The 20061-nt window shown below is 49.1% G+C and overlaps 6 protein-coding genes across 6 annotated transcripts; 3 read left to right on the top strand and 3 right to left on the bottom strand.

Annotated features, from left to right (window-relative positions):
* Nucleotides 1–200: 200 nt before the first annotated feature.
* Nucleotides 201–1251, bottom strand: ANOM_009478 (1-acylglycerol-3-phosphate O-acyltransferase SLC1; the record flags this gene model as incomplete). The annotated part of the gene is made up of 2 exons (XM_015554734.1): nt 201–469; nt 540–1251. 2 exons carry the CDS (start codon nt 1249–1251, stop codon nt 303–305), a joined length of 879 nt encoding a protein of 292 aa, XP_015404344.1. The 3' UTR covers nt 201–302.
* Nucleotides 1252–2066: 815 nt separating this feature from the next.
* On the bottom strand, nt 2067–4773 carry ANOM_009477 (anaphase promoting complex subunit bimA; the record flags this gene model as incomplete). Its single annotated transcript, XM_015554733.1, has 5 exons — nt 2067–2213; nt 2272–2460; nt 2571–4114; nt 4170–4343; nt 4437–4773. 5 exons carry the CDS (start codon nt 4771–4773, stop codon nt 2142–2144), a joined length of 2316 nt encoding a protein of 771 aa, XP_015404341.1. The 3' UTR covers nt 2067–2141.
* Nucleotides 4774–5346: 573 nt separating this feature from the next.
* ANOM_009476 (SND2/TMEM208 family protein) lies at nt 5347–6270 on the top strand (the record flags this gene model as incomplete). Its single annotated transcript, XM_015554732.1, has 2 exons — nt 5347–5481; nt 5770–6270. The coding sequence occupies 2 exons, from the start codon at nt 5347–5349 to the stop codon at nt 6268–6270; spliced, it is 636 nt and encodes a 211-aa protein (XP_015404342.1).
* A 438-nt stretch (nt 6271–6708) lies between these two features.
* On the bottom strand, nt 6709–9479 carry ANOM_009475 (uncharacterized protein; the record flags this gene model as incomplete). Its single annotated transcript, XM_015554731.1, has 4 exons — nt 6709–8518; nt 8574–8892; nt 8949–9289; nt 9358–9479. The coding sequence occupies 4 exons, from the start codon at nt 9477–9479 to the stop codon at nt 6709–6711; spliced, it is 2592 nt and encodes an 863-aa protein (XP_015404340.1).
* Nucleotides 9480–10566: 1087 nt separating this feature from the next.
* ANOM_009474 (E3 ubiquitin-protein ligase SSM4) lies at nt 10567–15193 on the top strand (the record flags this gene model as incomplete). Its single annotated transcript, XM_015554730.1, has 3 exons — nt 10567–11623; nt 11770–13578; nt 13632–15193. The coding sequence occupies 3 exons, from the start codon at nt 10567–10569 to the stop codon at nt 15191–15193; spliced, it is 4428 nt and encodes a 1475-aa protein (XP_015404334.1).
* A 1014-nt stretch (nt 15194–16207) lies between these two features.
* Nucleotides 16208–19951, top strand: ANOM_009473 (uncharacterized protein; the record flags this gene model as incomplete). Its single annotated transcript, XM_015554729.1, has 4 exons — nt 16208–17032; nt 17089–19039; nt 19126–19482; nt 19542–19951. 4 exons carry the CDS (start codon nt 16208–16210, stop codon nt 19949–19951), a joined length of 3543 nt encoding a protein of 1180 aa, XP_015404335.1.
* Nucleotides 19952–20061: the final 110 nt, after the last annotated feature.

Genomic DNA, 20061 nt, shown 5'->3' with positions numbered 1-20061 from the left:
TGAACGTTTGATCAGGGCCGACCGTTCTGTCTCATGTTGTTTCTCATGTCTACAAGTAATGCAAATCCTAGACCCTTGTCCCTAGACAGAATTTGTCGAAGTGCCCTGTCGCGGGCTCTGTGGTGGAGAATAGAAGACAACGACTATTAGCGGGTGGTACGAAGGACAGCAACGCCCGGTATTCATGTCTCATGTCGCGTTTCAACTTGTTCGTGCAATGAATGGTGCGGGCATCTGACGTTCGATGAAGGGGATACCAAGGAAGAAAAAGGTCATTGTCATAACTCAAACTTGTAACGAGGTCAGATCTCAACGGCAGTAGAGGTACCATTGGCAAGCGAGTTGTCAACCTCGGTTTCGTTCCTCTCGGACATCTCGAGCAGAGTCTTGAGCATGGACTCCCGGGTCGACTGGGTCAGGGCGTCGACATCAGCCGCAGTCAAACCCTCAGTACTGATGGGAGGGAGAACTAGGATGCGTCAGTCTCGTTCATATATGTATTTGCTCAAAGGGGATGGATGAGGAAAGGAAAAGCGTACCTTTGACCTGGATTGAACCAGCGTTGAACCTCCAGTGACGGGGAGACAGAACATGGGAGTAATTCTCAGAAACTACAGGAACAATAGGCACACCGGCTTTCACAGCGAGATGGAAAGCGCCCTTCTTGAACGGCAACAGCCCCGGCTTGTCCGAGTAGCTTCTTGTGCCCTCGGGGAAGATGAAGACACTCTGGCGGTGATTGCGCATCTCCTCTGCAGCGCTGTCGAACGCCTTTACGGCCGTTTGGCGATTGGCCCTGTCGATGAAAACGGTGCGAGAAAGAGACATGAACCAACCGAGGACGGGCACATGGCGTAGCGATTTCTTGGCTGTGACACTGCAGTACGGGGGGAAGATCGAACCCAACATGAGAACATCTAGCTCCGATTGATGGTTTCCGACAAAGACCGCTGGCCGGGTGGAGAGATGCTCCTGGCCTTCAACAATGTCAAAGTGTACACCGGTTGTATAGCGCATGACCCACTTGAAGCTGCGCGCGGTGGCCCATTGCGATACCCGTCCGTAGCCGACTAGGCGCAAGAAAATCGAAGCGATTACGCCATAAGTGGCACATAAGAGAAGAGAACCGTAGGAAGCCAGGCAGCGAGCAACGAACGCTGCGCGGGGAACCTTCTGGCCAAGGGTGAAAAGTGAAAGTGTGACGACGACGAACGAGCTGATGCCCGAGGCAACGTAGGACAGAAACGACATGGCGAGAAGAACAAAATGTTGTCTACAAGAAAAGACCCTAATTCCCAAGCTGAGCGTCAGATCTATATAGGCTGTCCAATTAAGAGAGGAACATCCTTACTTGGTACTTTCCAGTGGTGCTGAGGTCAGGCGAGAGAGTCTCGGGAACAGCAAGGGTGCACAGGAGAATCACAAGAGCGGTTGGCGCATGGCAATGGCCGATCTAAATATTAATAGAAAGCGGAGACTCCCAGGAACACTTAGAAGAAAGACATTAGGAATATTAAGGATCCCAATAGGAAGACGTATGCAGTGAAACAGAACTACCAAACAGTCGTCTTTCTTTCCACTTCCGCCTTTTTCTGGCGAATTTTGTTGGCCCCGCTCACCGCCTTTGCTTCCCTGATGAGCAGGTGACAATGCAGGGATGTGGTGTTTGATGAGCGTCTTACAGGTTTTTACCTCGGTTGAGTTCCTTCAAATGTAAGAATATGCATAAAGATGAATTGAGTATGGAAATGCCTCGCACGACAGACGGCATATGTCCACGAATCTGTCGCCTGGTGTCTTCATATCTCATTCGCAGCTAAAACGCGAGAAAGCCAACCCACGCTAATGTACAGAACCAAAGAGCCTCGACACCTTTTCGAGAGCCTGATGCTGGGAAACGCTCTCTCTACCCAACCGGCCTATTAACGCCCGTGTAATGCTGATGCTCACGCAGTTTTGACCCAGAAAGGAGAAAAATAGGGAAAAACGCCAACCGTCATGAATTAGAACCCCAAACAGGAGCGTGGCTCAAGTCCAAATGTTGAGGAAACCGAAGCAGATCGGACGAATGTAAAGAAAGTGTCATATGTGTGGGATGTTTAGGAAAGCCTGGGACAGGGGTAAAAGGAGAGCCGTAGAAATCAAGCCATATCTTCATCGTCCTCCTCTTCGTCATCTAATGATTCCATAGCGTCCTTTATGTATTGTGCCGCCTAAAGGTAGACGAGTTAGTGATCTTATTCTCGTGGTAAATATTGACATGATCCTTACCTTGGGATCCAAATTCAACGCCGTGGTGAAGTGTTTGATAGCGTTGGCCTTGTCATGCAGCATTTTGTAAAGTTTACCCAAGAGATAATGCACGTTTGCTTCGTCCGGAGCCATATCTTTAAGAATCTTCAACTCTGCTAGAGCCAATTTGAGCTCTTGCAGCTTCATCAAAGCACGAGCTTGCGGAACCTAGCAAGGACGGAATGTGGTGCCAGTGAACAGGCTCGCCCATATTGAATGAGAGCTGCTTTTGGATTGTTCATCTTTTCTAGGACCAGACCAATACAACAGATTAGCACCGCATTTGTAGGGTTAATGCTTGCTGCATTACGGAAATGTTGTTCAGCGAAGTCAAGTTTGCCCATTTTGTCGTATACGGTGCCCAATCCGTACCACGCATTGTAGTGGCGGCTATCGGCACTAATGCCATGCCGGTAGGCATCCAGTGCTTTGTCGTATTCTTCGTTTGCTACATATTCGTGTCCCTGCAAGGTAAAACCATAGGCGAAATGAGCATCTAATTGTGTCGCTCGCTTGAAACACTTTAGAGCCTGGTCGTGATCGCGTTGATGTGAGAACGAATTGCCAATGGCGCACCATGCTTGGGGGGATAAGCGATCGACTTCCATTAGCTCATGCGCTAAATAGGCTAGTTCGATGTCGTTTTTCAGATGCCAGAGAACAGTCGAGTAAATCTCCATATCATCCAGCCTGGAAGGTGCCATGTTTCTGACCCGTACGAAATATTTCTCAGCGTCTGAATACATTGCTTGCTCGTAGTAAGCTCGCCCGATTTGCGAAAGAACCCAAGGCGTTTCTCGCTGGCCCTGAGAAAGCGCATTGAATATTTGTATGGAATCAGTACACCGATAACGACTCAAAGCAAAGTATCCTGAAGCCAGTTTGGAGAAAAGTTCCAACAGCCATGTCAGGGCTTCAATGGACTTCGACTTTTCAATCGTCGCGGCCTTAGAGGCAATATTGGTGGCCGCATTATGAACAGTCGATACTGGACGATGCTCTTTCCCATCGCTCTCGTGTATCTCGCCGATATGCTTTCTATTACCGCTCACAACACGGCCTACACTTGTGGCTGCCGTAGTACGCCCCTTGGCACCGGTAGCTTTTACCTTTTTGAGTTCCCGGCCGTCCTTTGCGCCTAACGCCGTGGTTGAAAGCTTGCTAGTTGTGGGCTTAATCTGGTTGAATAGACGTACGCTGCGGCGTTGAGGAGCCCCAGGTTCTGTTGGTGCTGGTGGATGAGCTACCTGGCCGGAAACCGTTCGCTTGCGGTCGCCAACTCTGGATCCTGTTACAGATTCCTTTTCTAATTGGGTTGTCGTTTGTTCCTCTTGGTCGACTCTCATTCTCGTCCTTTGTCTAATACCCGTCGGCTTCATTTTCGGCGGAGGGTCCATTGCATGATCTGCCCCGATCGATTGAATCGTGCGATTTTTTCTAGCTGGAGCTAAGGGAGGCTCCCACGATGTATCCCCAACACCGTTAGCCACGCGAAATTCATCAGACTCACTGCTCTGGCCCCCAGGGGTTTCTGTTCCTTCCCGAACAGCTGGTGTTGATGTTCCATTCGATGCCACGCTGACAGTGCTTCCGTTTAATTTCTCCCATAAGGCGGAGCTTCCATGTGTAGTGCCTGAATCACTGCGGGACGCGGCAGACATAAAAGGATCCAAGCTTGGATTCACATTTGCTGAAGTTTGCAACGGTCCACCTGCAGGTGCAACTTTGTCAGGCGGAAGATCGATACCTTCCTGTGATGACGATAGAACAGAAAGTAGCTCGGAGCTCATTTTGTAAATATTTGGGACTCGAATATTGACACCTTCATAGGGCGATCAGTTTTTCGGTGCAATGATAGGGCCTGCCTCCAAACTCACCTGTCTCGCACAAACCCAGAAATGCATCCCACATAAAAGGATTCAGTTTCAAAGCTTCGACGTAGCATTCCACTCCCTTGTTGAGGTCTTTATGAGCGTGCCATAGTTTTCCCTGCAAGCACAGAACTGCAGCCGCGTCGGGTAGGTGCTGCCTGCGTGTTTCGCTGTGTTTGTCTATACAATCGACGGGAAATTATCAGCCTCAGCCACATTGACGGGATTATTCATACTACGAATATAGCGCGAAGCGAAGGATGGAATGCTTACTCCAATGATTTTTAGAAGTCCAAAGGCTTTTGCTCCGTTCCAGCGCCGCAATGCCATCAAGATATTTCCCCAAGTCGAGACACGCCTGCGCATAGACATAAGAGCAGCCCAAATGAGTACCCCTCGACCCAAAGTTCTTGCTGTAATCATAAGCTGCCTTGATTTGCCCGTTGAGTAGATGACATAAGGAGAGTAGATAGGAAGCTTCCGATGTTCGAGGTTCATAGGCATGCAGACGACCAGCAAGAAATAGCGCATTTCGAATCAGATTATTATCAAGATGATAGTATATTAGCTGCCTCAACTGGCCCGATATATGAGATGTCGACGGCGACATGTTGGGGTGTGAATGGTTAGGCTTGAGGGCACGGAGAAATTTGGCGATTTAAGAACAGGGCGCGGTGTCGGTCGTGACCACGGTGGAGGATCGAGTAGACAGGTAGGAAACGATTAAGAAGTTCGCTCAGGAAGAGCAAGCATTGGGTAGGCAGTAAGTGAGAGCTAGCGCTCTTTGATAGAAATTCCGGTGACGAAGGAACCACGAGATTCTTTGTGATGCGCGGATGCAAAGTTGTGTTAATAGCCAGAGGACCGCCGACAGAGGGGAATGAGTGATACGATCGCTCTGACAGACGTTCCCCTATTACTTCCTTCACAGAATCCCTCAGTTAATTTACCTGCGATATCATACAGGGTCGTGTCTCGGAGAGTGAATGACGTCCGGCCAACTCGTGACGCCCCTTTGGGCCAGGTTGAGACTCAGAGGAGAGTAAGTTGCATGTCGTGAATGACGGTTGAACTGTTGAGAGAGGAGAGCTGCGCGGGGACAGCAAAGTCTCACCAAGAGAGGTGTAGTGGGATGTGGCAGAGGCGATCTTGATTGTCGTCACGATGTCTTTTCGGCCATCAGATGTTTTGGGGCGGTAGTTCAATGCACCACTCTAAGTGGCTGGTGGAGGCGCGGGCGCTTGTCTGGTTGTGGTGGGCAACGCCATTCCCTAATCGTCTGTCAATCCAAAAGTTCCACCAGCGAACTCAATACCACGTTGAGCTTCCGCACTAGCTTCGATCTTGCTCTGTCACGATTAGGTAGTATGGCTTAGTTTCTGTATATATAGCCTAATATCTGCAAGGAGCTATCGACTGATACGATCTGCAACCATCTACATTCACCCTGGACACATCAAACGACACGACTGAAAATACCTAAATACTCCAGTACTACTAATCTTGGACGACTGATCAATATGGCACAAGTTTGTCTCCCCCAATTCTACCACTCCTTGGTGACTTCATATGTCAATGACAACTAAAGGGCTGACCCTCTTTCAAGAAAGCGGCAAAAACCCTCGCGACTCGAAATGCCTCCCTCTTACTCCGTACTCATATAACTACTCTCTGTCTTCATGCTGCCTTCCTCCTTCTCCACTGGATATTCAACCGCCCACGCTCTTTAACGCCTTATGTTGTCTTTGCATGTCCGACTCTAGCTATCGAATTCTATCTCGATCGCTTGGGCCGCCCACGCTATAATCCCGCCGATGGCTCACTTCGTTCCCCTGGAGAGGACCTTGGGGCGGCCGGTTTAACAGAATATATGTGGGATGTCTTGTATTGGACGTGGGGCTGTATTGGCGCGGTCTGTGTTTTTGGCGATCGCGCCTGGTGGCTATGGATTGTGGTACCCTTGTATTCCGTCTGGTTGGCATATACCACTTTCACGGGAATGAAGAGCGGACTTTCCGGGATGGGCGGAACAGAGCCAGCTGTTGCGGAGAGTAAGAGGCAGAAGAAGATGGAGAAAAGGGGAGGCCAGCGAGTACAATATCGATGATCTGTTGCACTCGACTATTGCATGTACATTATGGGCTATCTCATCGCTATGAGCAAATTGGGTACGATATCTTCAAATGTTGGACAGAAATAGTATGAAGAATGTGTTGAATTACGTTTTCCATAAATGTACGATAATGACGTGCACATATATAGACTTACAAAACCACCGGTGCGCTAGTGTATACAACAATCAATAGGCTTTAGCAGTACACGCAAACACAAGAAATCAGCAATATAATATATCAAAACATACTAGCAGAAAACTATGTGGGGAATAAGTAAGGTCATGATCAATCTGATAGGATATGAGCTAGTGGGAAGGAACAAAAATGAAGGATATCATTCATGAGTGTATCGCTTTGAACCGAACCATATATTTCTCCAATCCAGATGGGGCTTGGGTTCGCGGCAAGCAAACTTTGCGTATGTTCTGGAATCATAGATCGTCCTTAGCAGGTGTCTCTTCAAGGCTGTCGTCCGAGTTCTGCATACGATATGCAGCAGTCTCGGTGGAGTCCAGAATCAAGTCGTTTTCCTCCTGTTCCTGTGTACTTTCCAATGGAAAAGGAAGCTCACTTGGGGTGTAAACAGCACTGTTAATCGTAGACTCCGCAACAGGAGTAGCAACGTCAGGTTGTTCATAGCTATTCTTCACGGGGTCTTCACCAACGGGGCTTGTAGCCGATGAGGATGGAATGGAAGCGGTCTTATCGTTTGCTACAATATCTCTTTGTGGTTCGAACGCGGTGTGTGAGTTTCCATAAATAGCGTGTAATTTGTCCATCACGTCCTGAGCGAAAGAAGGATCTTTCCCAGCGAGTAGCTCGGAGACAAGATTTTCAATAGCTTTGTAATGAATGCTCGAGGAGCTTGGCGCTTGCAGCTTATGAAGGTTTTGAGTATCATCAAGTTGCTCGTGAGCCGCCTGCTCAAACGACCGAGATGAGCCCTCTTTAGCTGACCTTTCAACATCCGCATAGTTTTCACGAGCACTATTTAAAGCACTGTAAATATTCTCTGGCGCTTCCTCAAATTCTTGTACGCCTTGTATAGCTTCAGCTGCAGCTACACCCCAAGTTGGTCTCGAGGTGTCTTCCTCCCTATCAGCTTCCTGCGCTGTGAATTGACCGGTCTCTGTATGGCCATCGGATTCCGCACGAGCTTCAGAAGGCTCTAGTTTTTCGCTCGAAGATTCCCCGCCCTCCGAAGTGGCCTGTTCATGTTCTAGAGGTGCATCGTCAAGACCCAGCGCTTGGTCTTCGGACTCCGCAGTATCCTGTGCCGCCGAGCTGGCGTTGTCTGCTTCATGGTGTACTGAAGCTTCGTGATTTGCAGAGTCTGCATCTGAGGTATGCTCTTGGAAAGCGGGTTCACTAGGCATCGGTCGTGGAGGTGGAGAGCCAGACCTAGTATCGAAGTTGTCACTTACTTCCCGGGCCGCAATCTTCCATCTACCGACATCTTTCAGCCTGGCAAGTTCTTTCGCAGCAGCTTCGGCGGCATCCATTCCACGAGATAGGATATCATCTGAGAGTGCCCTGGCATCTTCCAATTTTGGATGACGCATGCCGACCTCCCGGAATTTATCCTTCCAATCTTCAAACTGTGCTTTCAGTGCATGATACCTGGCCCAATCTTTGTAGGTAACGCCATCCATCCAAGCCCAGCGCATTCCTATTTCCTGAAGCCCCAGGTCACGGACACTGTCAAGCACATCTAGGGTAGAATTTACTGTTGCAGAGACACGGTGCACTAACTCCTGATCAAATGAACTGTGCCATTCTCGGATAGCATGAGCGCGATCCCTAATAACGACTGCGGCTTGTCTGATGTCGTTAAGAAGCTCACTTTGCGCCGTTTGCTCCGCAGGAGAATATTCACTAGGCAAAGCCTCAGTCAGCTCGCCTATACGAAGCTTGATAGTCGAGAGTTCGTGTTCCACAGCAGCGTCTAGAGCCGTTACAAGACTCTCCCCATGATTCTTCGCGCCGCCATTTACATAACCCCCAACGAGTTCATATAGGCGCTCTTCAAGATCTTCAATACCTTTATCAGCAGCCACAGAAAACTTTTCCTGCCAGGTCCGCAGGTCTGACTCGATCTTCTCGCGAGTTTGTGCTGCCAATTCTGTAGGGGACAATGCGCGAGATGCAGATGAAACTACCGTTGTAGAACTTGTGGAAGAATATTCGGTTTTGCTGGCTTCTTGTGACGTAGGAACAACATTAACCTGTTGTTCCGGAGAGCTTGTGGCAGTTGAGGTCAGCCTACTGGGGGTCATTTTTAGGATCTGAAACTCACTTGTCAACCTCATCCACAACATTTCGCAGCTGCTTTCCTTCACGATAGCTGGCTAGTCTCTGCCCGATTTTAACTAATTGAGGTTCAACATTCTCCGAGTAAAGACCGGTAACTTGTGGCCAGAGCCAGCTGTTCAAAAAATAGACAATGGATGACCATGACGTTTGAGCGTAGGGCATGACCGTGGTTGTTAGAACATCTTGACCAGATGTATACGTTTTTCCAATAAAGGGTCTTGTCCGAGCCAGGAACGGCTGAATATAGCCAACACATGTCGATTCAAAGGCGGAGTTTGCCTTCTGATAGTATGGCGACACCACTGCCGTGACTCTTCGGAGTTGAGGTGCTACCTCAGCGTTATACACTCGCTCGCACCATCTTTTGCGGACTGTAGAAGAGGGGCAACTTGCTTTTCCCACTGCTTGGATCCGTACGCATGAGCCTGGTCCAAAGCAGGTGCGCCATATTTATCGTAGCTAAATTTAGCGACATTCGCGGCAGGGGTATAAACCTTTTCGTTGAGCACCACCACATACGGACGGGCTTTCTCATAGTAAGGCGCGCCGTAGGTGTTGTAGTATGGAAGAACGTGAGGCTCAACATAAGAGCGGGCGACGAGATACGGCTTGCAGACTCGTGGAGAGGACTCGTTCAAATCCGAAAATTGAGCCGGGCATCGGAAAAATGGGGCGAGCAGTATATACCAAATACAAAGCCTATATTGGTAGGTTGATTGTTAGATCGTGGTTGTAAAAACTATACCTACACATGAATACAAGCATACCGCACCACCAATCCGAGCGTCCATCGGAAGGTATTTGTGGTTCTAGATTTCGGTTGGACCTCTCTATCTCCCACATCTTTAACAATGCCTTCTGAGGCATGACCACTATCTGAGGTGGTCATCGCTGGTGACCTCGCCTCGGCAATTGGAGGCCCCTATTTTGAGTCGATAGGATGCAAGCGCTTGTGTCGTCGCGCGTATAATTCAAATAGATACAGGTCTCGAACAACTTGCTGGTTCTCCCTATATCATCGCAATTGCATTACGGAGCCACACCGTGTGGGCTTCAGCAGAATTAAGACCGAAGGATAGACTCAATAACCTGGCCCTTCGCTAAGTTTCAACAAGACTCGCACGCGACGAAGGCCCAGGTCTTGGCGCGTGTTATTTTCTTTTGTGGAAATATGATGAACTTCAAAGAAGCCGATAAATACAGTCGATAAGGAGCTGGGTTGTCTCAATATGTATAAATAGCTTGAAGAAAGCTCAATTACAATAACATCAAACTAAGAGAGACTTGAGGATAAATGCACGAAGGCTGAAGTGAGGTCATCGTTTAGTTCAGCGCATCTACCGCCTTACAAAGCGTGACACTAGGGTCCCTCACCGGTAGTTATCAACTCTCTCCCTCGCTGTAACATACTGTACCCCCACGTGATGCCATCTGTGGCGTCGTCTGTGCTGAGTCATCATCTCCTATGGTAAACTGACATCGATGCTGGTCATCATTCCTCAAGGATTCTTTGTTCTGGAGGGTAAGGGGCCTAACATTGGTACCCTAGATTGCCGGCGTCATATCTCACTCCTAGCTACTCTGCGACTCAGGGAAACTATAGACATGATACCTTGCTATCGCTATTAATGACGATCGGATCGTCGACTCAAACTTGTCGAAATCATGGAACCCCCGACGGATCAACGTTCCGACTATGCAGGAGCGCCGCACCATCTTTTCCAGACGTCATGAATGACCCAGCGTACGCTACAAATTACAGAGGAAAGGAAAGGGACTTGGAAGAACCTGATACTTGCCGAATATGTCGGGGCGAAGGTACGGAGGAAGAACAACTGTTCTACCCTTGTAAATGCAGTGGTAGCATCAAATTTGTCCACCAGGCATGCCTGGTGGAGTGGCTATCACACTCGCAGAAGAAACATTGTGAGCTGTGCAAAACACCGTTCCGCTTTACAAAGCTATACGACCCAAACATGCCTCGAGATTTGCCAACGCCACTATTCCTGAAGCAATTGTTGGTCCATAGCTTTCGCACCGTGGTGACATGGCTGCGGTTTGTTCTTGTTGCATTCGTCTGGCTTGGATGGTTACCCTGGTCCATGAGGGCCATCTGGAGAGCTTTGTTCTGGCTTGCAGATGGCCGCTGGTCTGGTGGGGATAATGCTATGCAAGGACCGACCCAGGAACGCCTTTCTGAAGCAATGGCAAACAGCACCGCTTCGCTTCTTAGTGCAGGTGTTGCGACAAGCTCAGCCCTGGCCTCTACATTTGAAACGAACACAACCGATACGCAATCCATGCCGTCACCAGCATCGTCAATGTTTAGCTTCTCGTCTGGCGAACCGCTACTGCTTACCATTGTAAAGAAAGCATTTTCTGGCCTTTTCTTTCCGGCTATGTCTTCAAGTTCCAGTTCGACAACCGGAAGGACTCCAAATATAACGGTAGGGTTTTATAAGCAGCGGCACCCGTCGTGGCTGTCCGATGTCAAATTCCTGAATAATATCACACCGTCCCCTACGATTAACAATATTCTCATCGATACATTGGAGGGCCAGTTAATTACGTTACTTGTTGTCATATCCTTTATTCTAATCTTCCTTATCCGTGAATGGGTCGTCCAGCAACAACCGATGGCTAATATCGCGGATGGTGAACGGGAAGCGGCTGTCCAGTTAATAGCGAATAATCGTCCAAATCCCGCGGACGAAAATCCTCGCCTAGGAGAACATAGACCTCTACATCCAGACAACGAACAACAGGAACAAGAAACTCACAATCATGAAGATGGATTCGATCACGCTGACGATGCCTTCCCTGACGCTGTAGCTGAGGTGGACTTGCCTTCTAGGAACATGTCGGTTCGGGATGAGAATATGGCGTTTGTGGATGGCCTCAGAACGTCGGGTCCCTTCCATCGGAACCTGGAGAGCGCTGATGATGGACCGAGCAATGTTCTTGCAGCGGAATCAGCATCCCAAATCAATCAACCCTGGCCTGGCGTCGAGACCTTCAGAGACCTCTGGTCGCGTGGCATGGTGACCCTGAACAGGTCCTAAGAATCATACACGAAGAGGGCCGTCAGGATGAGCTCAGTTGGGTTGTCACGGCCATGACAAAGCTACAGCACAGTGATAGTCCTAGAGTATCCTGGCCTCACAATCAAAGCTTCTCAGGCCCATCCAGTTATGTCCAGCGTCCGGGCGAGACAGATTCAGAACCCGCAAGTCATAACACAATTGCTTCCGCAGGATCGTCGCTACCGGATTCTCTTTGGAACACTGCATCGCAGTCATCAACCCCTGTTGTTCGGGAGCCCTGGGATATTGCGAGCTCGCAATCTGGAAGCGATACTCCTATGGACCAGTTGCGCACTGACTTCGCTTCCGATTTCCCGGAATCTGAACCTGGAAGCGAAGAGGATGGGGAGTCGCAGTCAGATGCCCCTAGCTCCGCGAATGACTTTGTTGGAGTTGTCCAGGAATTTACCTCGCATGAACCCTCAAGTGCAAACGATACTACCAATTTGGACCATGAACCAGCTGCAAACGTGCCGCTCCCAACACAGACGGAACATCCTAATGCTGCACCTAGTAATTTGGCTACCAGGCTCTTTGACTGGTTCTGGGCGGACATCACCCCTGATGATCAGGCTCAGGAGCACCCACAGCCGGATGAGGAACACGTAGTTGAGGACCCTGCATTAGAAGAACCATTTGTGCCCTTGCAAAACAATCGACGCCTGGCCAATGCCGGTGCGCAGGATAATCAAGCGATATTTGCGGATGCTGGAATTGACGGCAACGATGTTGACGCTGTCGAGGAGGGCGATGATTTAGAGGGGATTCTAGAACTCATCGGTATGCAGGGTCCGATCTTCGGTCTCTTACAGAATGGTGTATTCAGCGCTCTGCTTATATCATTTACGGTTTCTGTCGGAATTTGGTTGCCTTATCTTTGGGGTAAAATCGCCCTCGTTCTTCTAGCCAACCCTATACAACTGGTCTTTGGCGTCCCAATGACGGCAGTATCAATTTTTGCAGATGTTACAATTGACACTTTAATTGGCATTCTGGGATATGCCATGTATGGGGTCAGTCTTATCGTCAAGCTGGTGTTAAGTCCCCTTAGCGCTCTACTCCCTCTGGGTGACTGGATTCCTCAGACAAAGTCTATCACCACCGCTTCTCTTTCACTCATTGATGCTAGCAGTCATCGGCTAGGGAACGTGATTAGTTCCTTCTTTGTGTTCCATGAATCAGATGTTCCCATGTTCTCCGTCCTCTCTCACCAAGCACTGAAGATACATGAAGAGCGTATCACAAGCTTGTTTCGGCTATGCTTTGGAATAGGCAAATTTGTCTTGTACGACTTCCCACTCCAGTTACTTACTACTGAACTACCTGATTCCCAATCGTTCAAGCACGGACTTGTCGATTTCGTCAATTTGATACCCCAGGCTCGCGGTCAACTTTATAGATTTGGGAATCAAATTCTCTTCTCTTCGAACGCAACATGGTTTAATGCAAGTGTGAGGGGGTTATCTTCAGGTGCCATAGCTGTGGATTACGAACTGGCCGTATGGGACACCAAGGATCGAGTCATTGCCATTTTAATGGGGTATCTCTTAGCGTCAGCTTTGGGTCTGCTATACCTTCGTATCACTGGCCTCCTATCAGGTGCGGACAGGGGTCAGAGGGTTGAAGGCATAATTGCCGACGTTCTGCACCAAGCTGGTGGAGTCATGAAAGTCATCTTGATCATTGGGATTGAGATGATCGTTTTTCCGTTATATTGTGGTACTCTGCTTGATGTCGCATTGCTCCCTCTTTTTGAGAATGCTACTATTACATCGCGCCTTGAATTCACATCGTCATCTCCGCTTACTTCATTGTTTGTGCATTGGTTCATTGGCACGTGTTACATGTTTCACTTCGCTCTTTTTGTGTCCATGTGCAGGAAAATCATGAGAAGTGGTGTTCTCTGTATGTTCGACCTTTCCTACGTTTCGATGACGTCTACTTACAACATTCCACAGATTTCATCCGCGATCCCGACGATCCGACCTTTCATCCCGTGCGCGATGTTCTAGAGCGTAGTATAACCACCCAACTACGCAAGATTGCATTCAGTGCTCTTGTGTATGGCGCTCTAGTCATCGTTTGTCTTGGTGGTGTCGTCTGGGGTTTGTACTATGCATTCGACGATGTGCTCCCTATCCATTGGTCTGCCACAATGCCAGTCCTTGAATTCCCCGTTGACCTCCTGTTCTACAACTTCCTCATGCCCCTTGTGATTCGATCGCTCAAACCTTCGGACGGATTGCATGGCCTCTACAATTGGTGGTTCCATAAGTGCGCACGTTTCTTACGACTGACGAACTTCTTTTTCAATGAGAGACAGCCAGATGAGGAAGGTTATCATGTCAGACGGTCTTGGTGGGCTACGCTATCGCGGGCAAAGGGGGATATTGATCACCCTATAAAAAGTGGAGAACAGCGACGCGATGCTGATGACAAGCATATCGATGCCTACTTTGTTCGGGATGGTAAATTTGTCCGCGCCCCTGCATCTGATCAGGTTCGGATCCCCAAGGGTAATTCCGTGTTTCTGGAGGTGTCGGAATCAAATGACAGAATCGATGGGCTTCCTGAGACCAACGAGGGACTACACAGCCGAGCGAATCCCATGTTTACAAAGGTTTACATTCCGCCCTTTTTCCGAATGCGGATTGCCGCATTTATTTTCTCGATATGGGTATTCGCGGCTGCTACTGGCGTAGGCGTCACAATTATTCCATTGGTCGTGGGCCGGAAAATGATGTCGTCGCACTTCCCCAACCGACCGCTGAACGACATCTATGCCTTCTCAGCAGGCATCTGCATAGTTGGTAGCGCTGCCTACCTTGCGCTTTATTGTCACACCAGCTTTGCTGCGATGAAGGACCGTTTGAGGCCATATTTACAGTCTCCTCGCCAGGCCTGTATTGGGTTGACCGGCGCTATAGCCAATGCCCTTCAGCTCTCCTACATCGCTTTAGCGTTCTCGCTGATTTTACCGTCACTATTTGCTCTGGTAATTGAGCTTTACGTGTTGGTTCCCGTGCATACGTACCTGGATGGTGCACAGACGCACGTCATCCATTTTGTGCAGGACTGGACTATTGGAGTACTCTATGTCCAAATGGCAATCAAATTCGTACTCTGGTATTCCACCTCTCGTCCCGCGGCCGCTCTTAATGGCATATTCCGCGATGGTTGGCTGAAGCCCAATGTAAAGCTCGCCACGCGTGCTTTACTACTTCCAGTCATACTCTTAACGGCAATTGCGGTTGCCTTGCCATTGTCGGCCGGGTTTCTGGTCAATTCGACCGTATTTTATTCCACCCCCGAGGTCCAGTTCAAGGTTTACCGTTATGCATATCCTCTCACATTGCTTCTGAGCTTGCTGTTTTGGATTGGTTTCCTCGTAAATCGACAGGTGGAGAAATGGAGGGTCAATATCCGAGATGATGTCTACCTAATTGGAGAACGCCTTCATAACTTCCGCGAGAAGCGGGCGAAAGATGTCGGTGTAGCCCGACGAGTGATCACGGGGTGATTCGATGTTAAATACAACAACTTTTGAAAAGAAACCATTTTTGAGTTCTTCGATTCGTGTACATGCTATGACTGATGAATAAACCTTTTTTCTCCCTTCCCTTTCGATCACATTCACACTGTACCTAGTAGGTTTACTTGATGGTTGCCTGGTCCATTTCTTCTGTGGGTATCCATCCAAGTGGGTCTCAGCAAACCCTTTGTTGTTGTTTTAGATTTATTTTTTTTTCTCCTTATTATTATTACCTCGCTCGCTTCCATATAGAGTAGTCCCTTACTCCAAAATGCATAATGTGTCATCTTTTAGTGGATTGTACTCACATACTTTGGATATATAAGGTTCGGTACATACTTTACAGACTAGATAAGATTAGTCGGGTGTAACATGATCAACGAAGGTACAGCCGATCTAATATGTAGATTATCTTGCAAGCCCAAGATGAAATGACTTCATCTATCAAAAGCAAGCAATATCCAAACCTTTCAGGCCGACCTGAACCATGAAAGATCTACTAGCTAATCTGTATCATGAGCTTAACGCTCTGAAACAGGCAAGGATGTGGCTTGTGCAGGCGATGCACGGATGTCATGCATGCGCACTGTTCGGGAAATGGCCAATCATTAATGCATGAGCCTGGGCCTGGGAATCGCGGCTGCCTGCCACGTGATGCGCCAAGCTTGCGCGGACTTGTGGCTTGGCGATGGAGCTTTACTGCACTCGCCACTCCCTATTGGTTAGGCAACAGAATTCCTGCCCACCTTCAATCTATTCTTATTCCTCCTGTCGCTCTTTGCCCCTCGACTTTGATATCTACTGAACAATTGTTGAAGCTGCGCGACCAAAACACCCCTAGCAACAGTCTTTGAGACCATGCATTGCCACTGGTAACGGCGGCGTATTATCTGCAATGCTCTGAATCCCTGTTGAATCTTACAATTCGTCCCGGACAGCCTGCGCGCCAAGATGTCCGTTCTCCGTCATGGAGGTTCGTACCTCCAGCGACGCCTTACCAAGATGTATACAGACACCAAGACCTCTTGCGAGAGTGTGACGACTGCCTCAAAAGCTGTTGATGACCCAGAGCTAGTCGCTCTTCACCGGAGCTTTCGAACACAGAGAGACAGGCTTCTAGCATGGGGTCTAGATTGGAGCGACGCCAGCGCTGCACAGCCGAACGATATCGATGAATCGCTAACACAAGCTGGCTACAGCGATGTTGTTGCCAGTGTCATGTCTTCTATTCAAGAGCTTCTCAATGAAGCAGAACGCATTCAGCATGCAGGGACCTCCGACCTACCCCCCAAAGGCGTTCGGTCAGACCCACCCTCGAAGGATGGTCTTAGTAGTCTGCCACTTAAGACGCACTGGACTGACGAAGATATCAATCGGTCTAAGCATCTTCTCGCCGACCTAACCGCTTGCATTGATACCCTTTACGATCTGTCCCGCTCACGACGCAACATGACCTCCAGTGGACAGTCGGCTGCCAAGGCTAGGTCACGACAATATCCTGGGTCAACAGCAGAGGATACCATCTATACCGTTTTCCCAGATTCTAAACCATATCATGGCGCCTCTATTGACTCCAAGCATCCCAAAACACAGCTTGAATATTCGCCGTTTTCCAATCGCGCTGCCACCGCCCTCGAAAAGCCACAACTCGATAAGCCATTCAGCAAGATATCCCTAACTACGAACCAATACATTATCGATCGTTCGGCTCTGCAACTGTCCGGAGCATCCCACGACAATAGTCCCCCACCCTACGAAATGGTAGCCGCCTCCACCAATTCCCGGGCCATTGGGCGCATGAATACATCAGCATCACCTTTCTGCGGGGTACGAAAGATTCTACTGTCACCATTCTGGTTGAGTTTACTCCCATGATGCTTGAGAACTCAGGGGCGTCTACTGCACCAGGAATTCAACGGCTAGATCATGTGCATCAGACTCTTGACCAGCTTGTCCAAAACGCCCGGGTTTCCCATCTGGGCTTGTTGAAGTTTCTCGGCTACTATGTTGATATGCCTAACTCCCGGTATGCCTTTATCTATCAGATGCCGGTTGACTACTTTCCGTTCTTACGCAACCCTACCGATCTACTGAACGGGCTAAAACCCAAGCCTTTGTTGTCGCTCTTCCAGTCGGGTGAAGAGTATCACGTACCTAACTTAGAAACACGCTTTCGCTTGGCTTATGACCTTTTAATGGCTGTTTTGCAACTACGGAGCCAGAACCTTGTGCACGGAAATATAAACAGCAGCAATGTTCTTGTCTTCCCTGGGTTGACAAACTCAAATACCGATGAAGTTGGACTCACAGAGAACTTGCGGCGTCCTTACCTCACCTCGTTCGCTCAGTTCTCCGGGACCAGCTCATCTCCTGAGCCTCTTTCATCAAGCATGTATCGTCATCCGGATGATAAGAGGTCTCTGGGAGATGACGCTGCTTGGGCATATGACCTTTACTCGCTTGGTCTGGTATTGATGGAGATCGGTCTATGGACGCCTATTAGTCGTTTGTGGAAGATGAAGTACAACAACTCTATGTTCAAACAAAGGATCGAAAATGTTTACCTTCAGAAGCTGGGTCCCAAGTGTGGTAGCGCATACCTTCATGTGGTACAGCTCTGTCTAGATGCACCCAATTTCCATCTTTCAACACAGCCGTTCGATGACTTCAACCTCAGGATTCCTCAAACATTTCACTATCCTGTGTTAGATCTATCCGAGCCTGACAGTATCTTCTCATTCTCCATGAACTTCATTTACACTATGTCCAAGATCGTTTGGTCTTGCTGCAGGATCGATATTTTCTCGGCACCCGGGGCTGAGGAGTTGGATGATTGCCTCCCACTTGCTCTTGTTCCAGGATCAGAGCCCGCAGCTACGAAGGAGCCTATCAGGGACTATAACCCCAATCCCGAGCCCTTTGTTCCATATACCGAACCATTTGCCACGCTTCCTACTGCCGAAATGAAACTGATAAGAGAAAAGATGGGCTTGGATGAGAGGAAAGTGCGGAAGAGAACGTTTAAGAAGCTCACCAATGTTGAAATACCTCAGGAGCATCTCAACGAATGGAACTTCCAGATGTTACCTCGGCTGAGAAAACTTCTACAAAAGATCTTAAAAGACTCGTCTGAGTCGTGCAGTGTCACTCTCATGATGACAGGCGAAGCCCCCGACAGTGCCAGGACGACAATCTGCGTGACGTGTGCTAGCGCGAAAAAAGTCAGGGCTGCCTTGAAAAAATACTTTGCTCTCGATCGGGAAGATTGGGATCTGATCGTCCTTCGTGGCGACATTCAACGCTCAAAAGTCCCTCGGAAGAAACGTCGTAGGCCAGCAAAATCTGGTCCCGAGAGAAACGACGTGCCTGCATCCTTTCGTCCGGACCCAAACCCTTTGTATCAGCCTCGACCTCTCTGCGGTGCCTCCATAGGCGCCTTCATGAACGAAGAGCACCTACCTCCGGTAACTTATGGCGGGGCTATTCTGGTGGATGGAATGCCGTACGGTATGACAGTACATCATATGTTGGAGTCGCCCAGTGATCAGGAGGACGGCGAGGATGAAGATCCCGGTGCTCCTCTCCGATCGGCAGGGAACTGGCCTCGAGATCCCACACCCCAGGAAGCAGAATTCATGTACAGCTGGTGTGACGAAAATCCGTCGGAACTTGAACTTGAGATCTCGGAGGACGAGGAGGGCGACGATAATTCCATCTCGCTTAGCCTAGAAGGGACTTACGACGACTTCAACCTTTCTGATGGATTCTCCTCAGATGAGGACGCATTTGACATTGATGAGGATGAAGACTCGGCCTCTGTAGGTGACACGGCTGGTATTGATCCAGGCGACGAGCCACCGTTATTCGTCACCCAGCCAGCGATCGACGATGTTCACGAAGATTTTTTCCGTGTCCTGAAGATCGTGACGACGAACATCTAGCCTCTCACTCTCTTGGATTTGTCCATGCTTCTTCCGGCGTCAGACGCTGGACACGCAAAGGCATCAAGCATGAAATTGACTGGGCCTTGATCAAGATAAACGATGATCGGATTGATGCGCGTAACATAGTGTTCAGTCAACGTCCTATGCAACAGGCTGAAACCATTTATTTGAACGATATCGCACGCCTCGAAGATCTTGGTGGCTTGAAAGTTCATTGTTGCGGTCGAACCAGCGGTTTGCAAACTGGACAGATATCTCGAGCAATGACAATAGTAAAACTCCATGGCCGACAGACTTTCTCGACGAGTTTCTGTGTAGACGGGAACTTCGGTGGTAAGTAAGCATACCCAGGAGCCCTGGTTGTTCTGGATTTTTTTTCTAACTTATTCTAGTGCCCGGCGACTCAGGAGCATGGGTCTTCGAAAAGTCAACCGGTCGAGTATGCGGCCACGTCCTAGCTTGGTCGGAGAAAAGCCACACGGCATACATCGCCCCAATGGAAGTCATGTTAGAGGACATCGCCCGAACCCTGGACGCGACATATGTCAGTCTACCAGGCTATCCGCATGAGTCTTTCTCGTATCCCGCGCCCGGTTCCTCCCATTTTGAACCTCAAAACCCAAGATATCGCGCCCCGCCCCCACTGCCAGAGCAGCTTCCAGTTGATATCGGACGTCTACGTATAGAGGATCCTAGTATGGGCCCGGTGCACCCCAGCCGAGCCCGAGAGGTTTCCACCCCATATCGAGGAATGCCACCCATCCTGACTCCACCCCGCAGCTTGGAGAGGCAGCTCGCATAAAATTTCGTTCTTTTTCGTTTCCCTTCCTTTACTCTCTTACATCAACCTTCATACCGCATTTGTGTTGTCTTCTATACCCCTTCTCTCCCTTTTTCTTTTTCTTTTTCTTT

Source organism: Aspergillus nomiae (assembly GCF_001204775.2).
Source record: "Aspergillus nomiae NRRL 13137 chromosome Unknown contig00270, whole genome shotgun sequence".
In the NCBI taxonomy this organism is placed as follows: domain Eukaryota; kingdom Fungi; phylum Ascomycota; class Eurotiomycetes; order Eurotiales; family Aspergillaceae; genus Aspergillus; species Aspergillus nomiae.
This window is presented reverse-complemented; position numbering and strand designations above follow the sequence as displayed.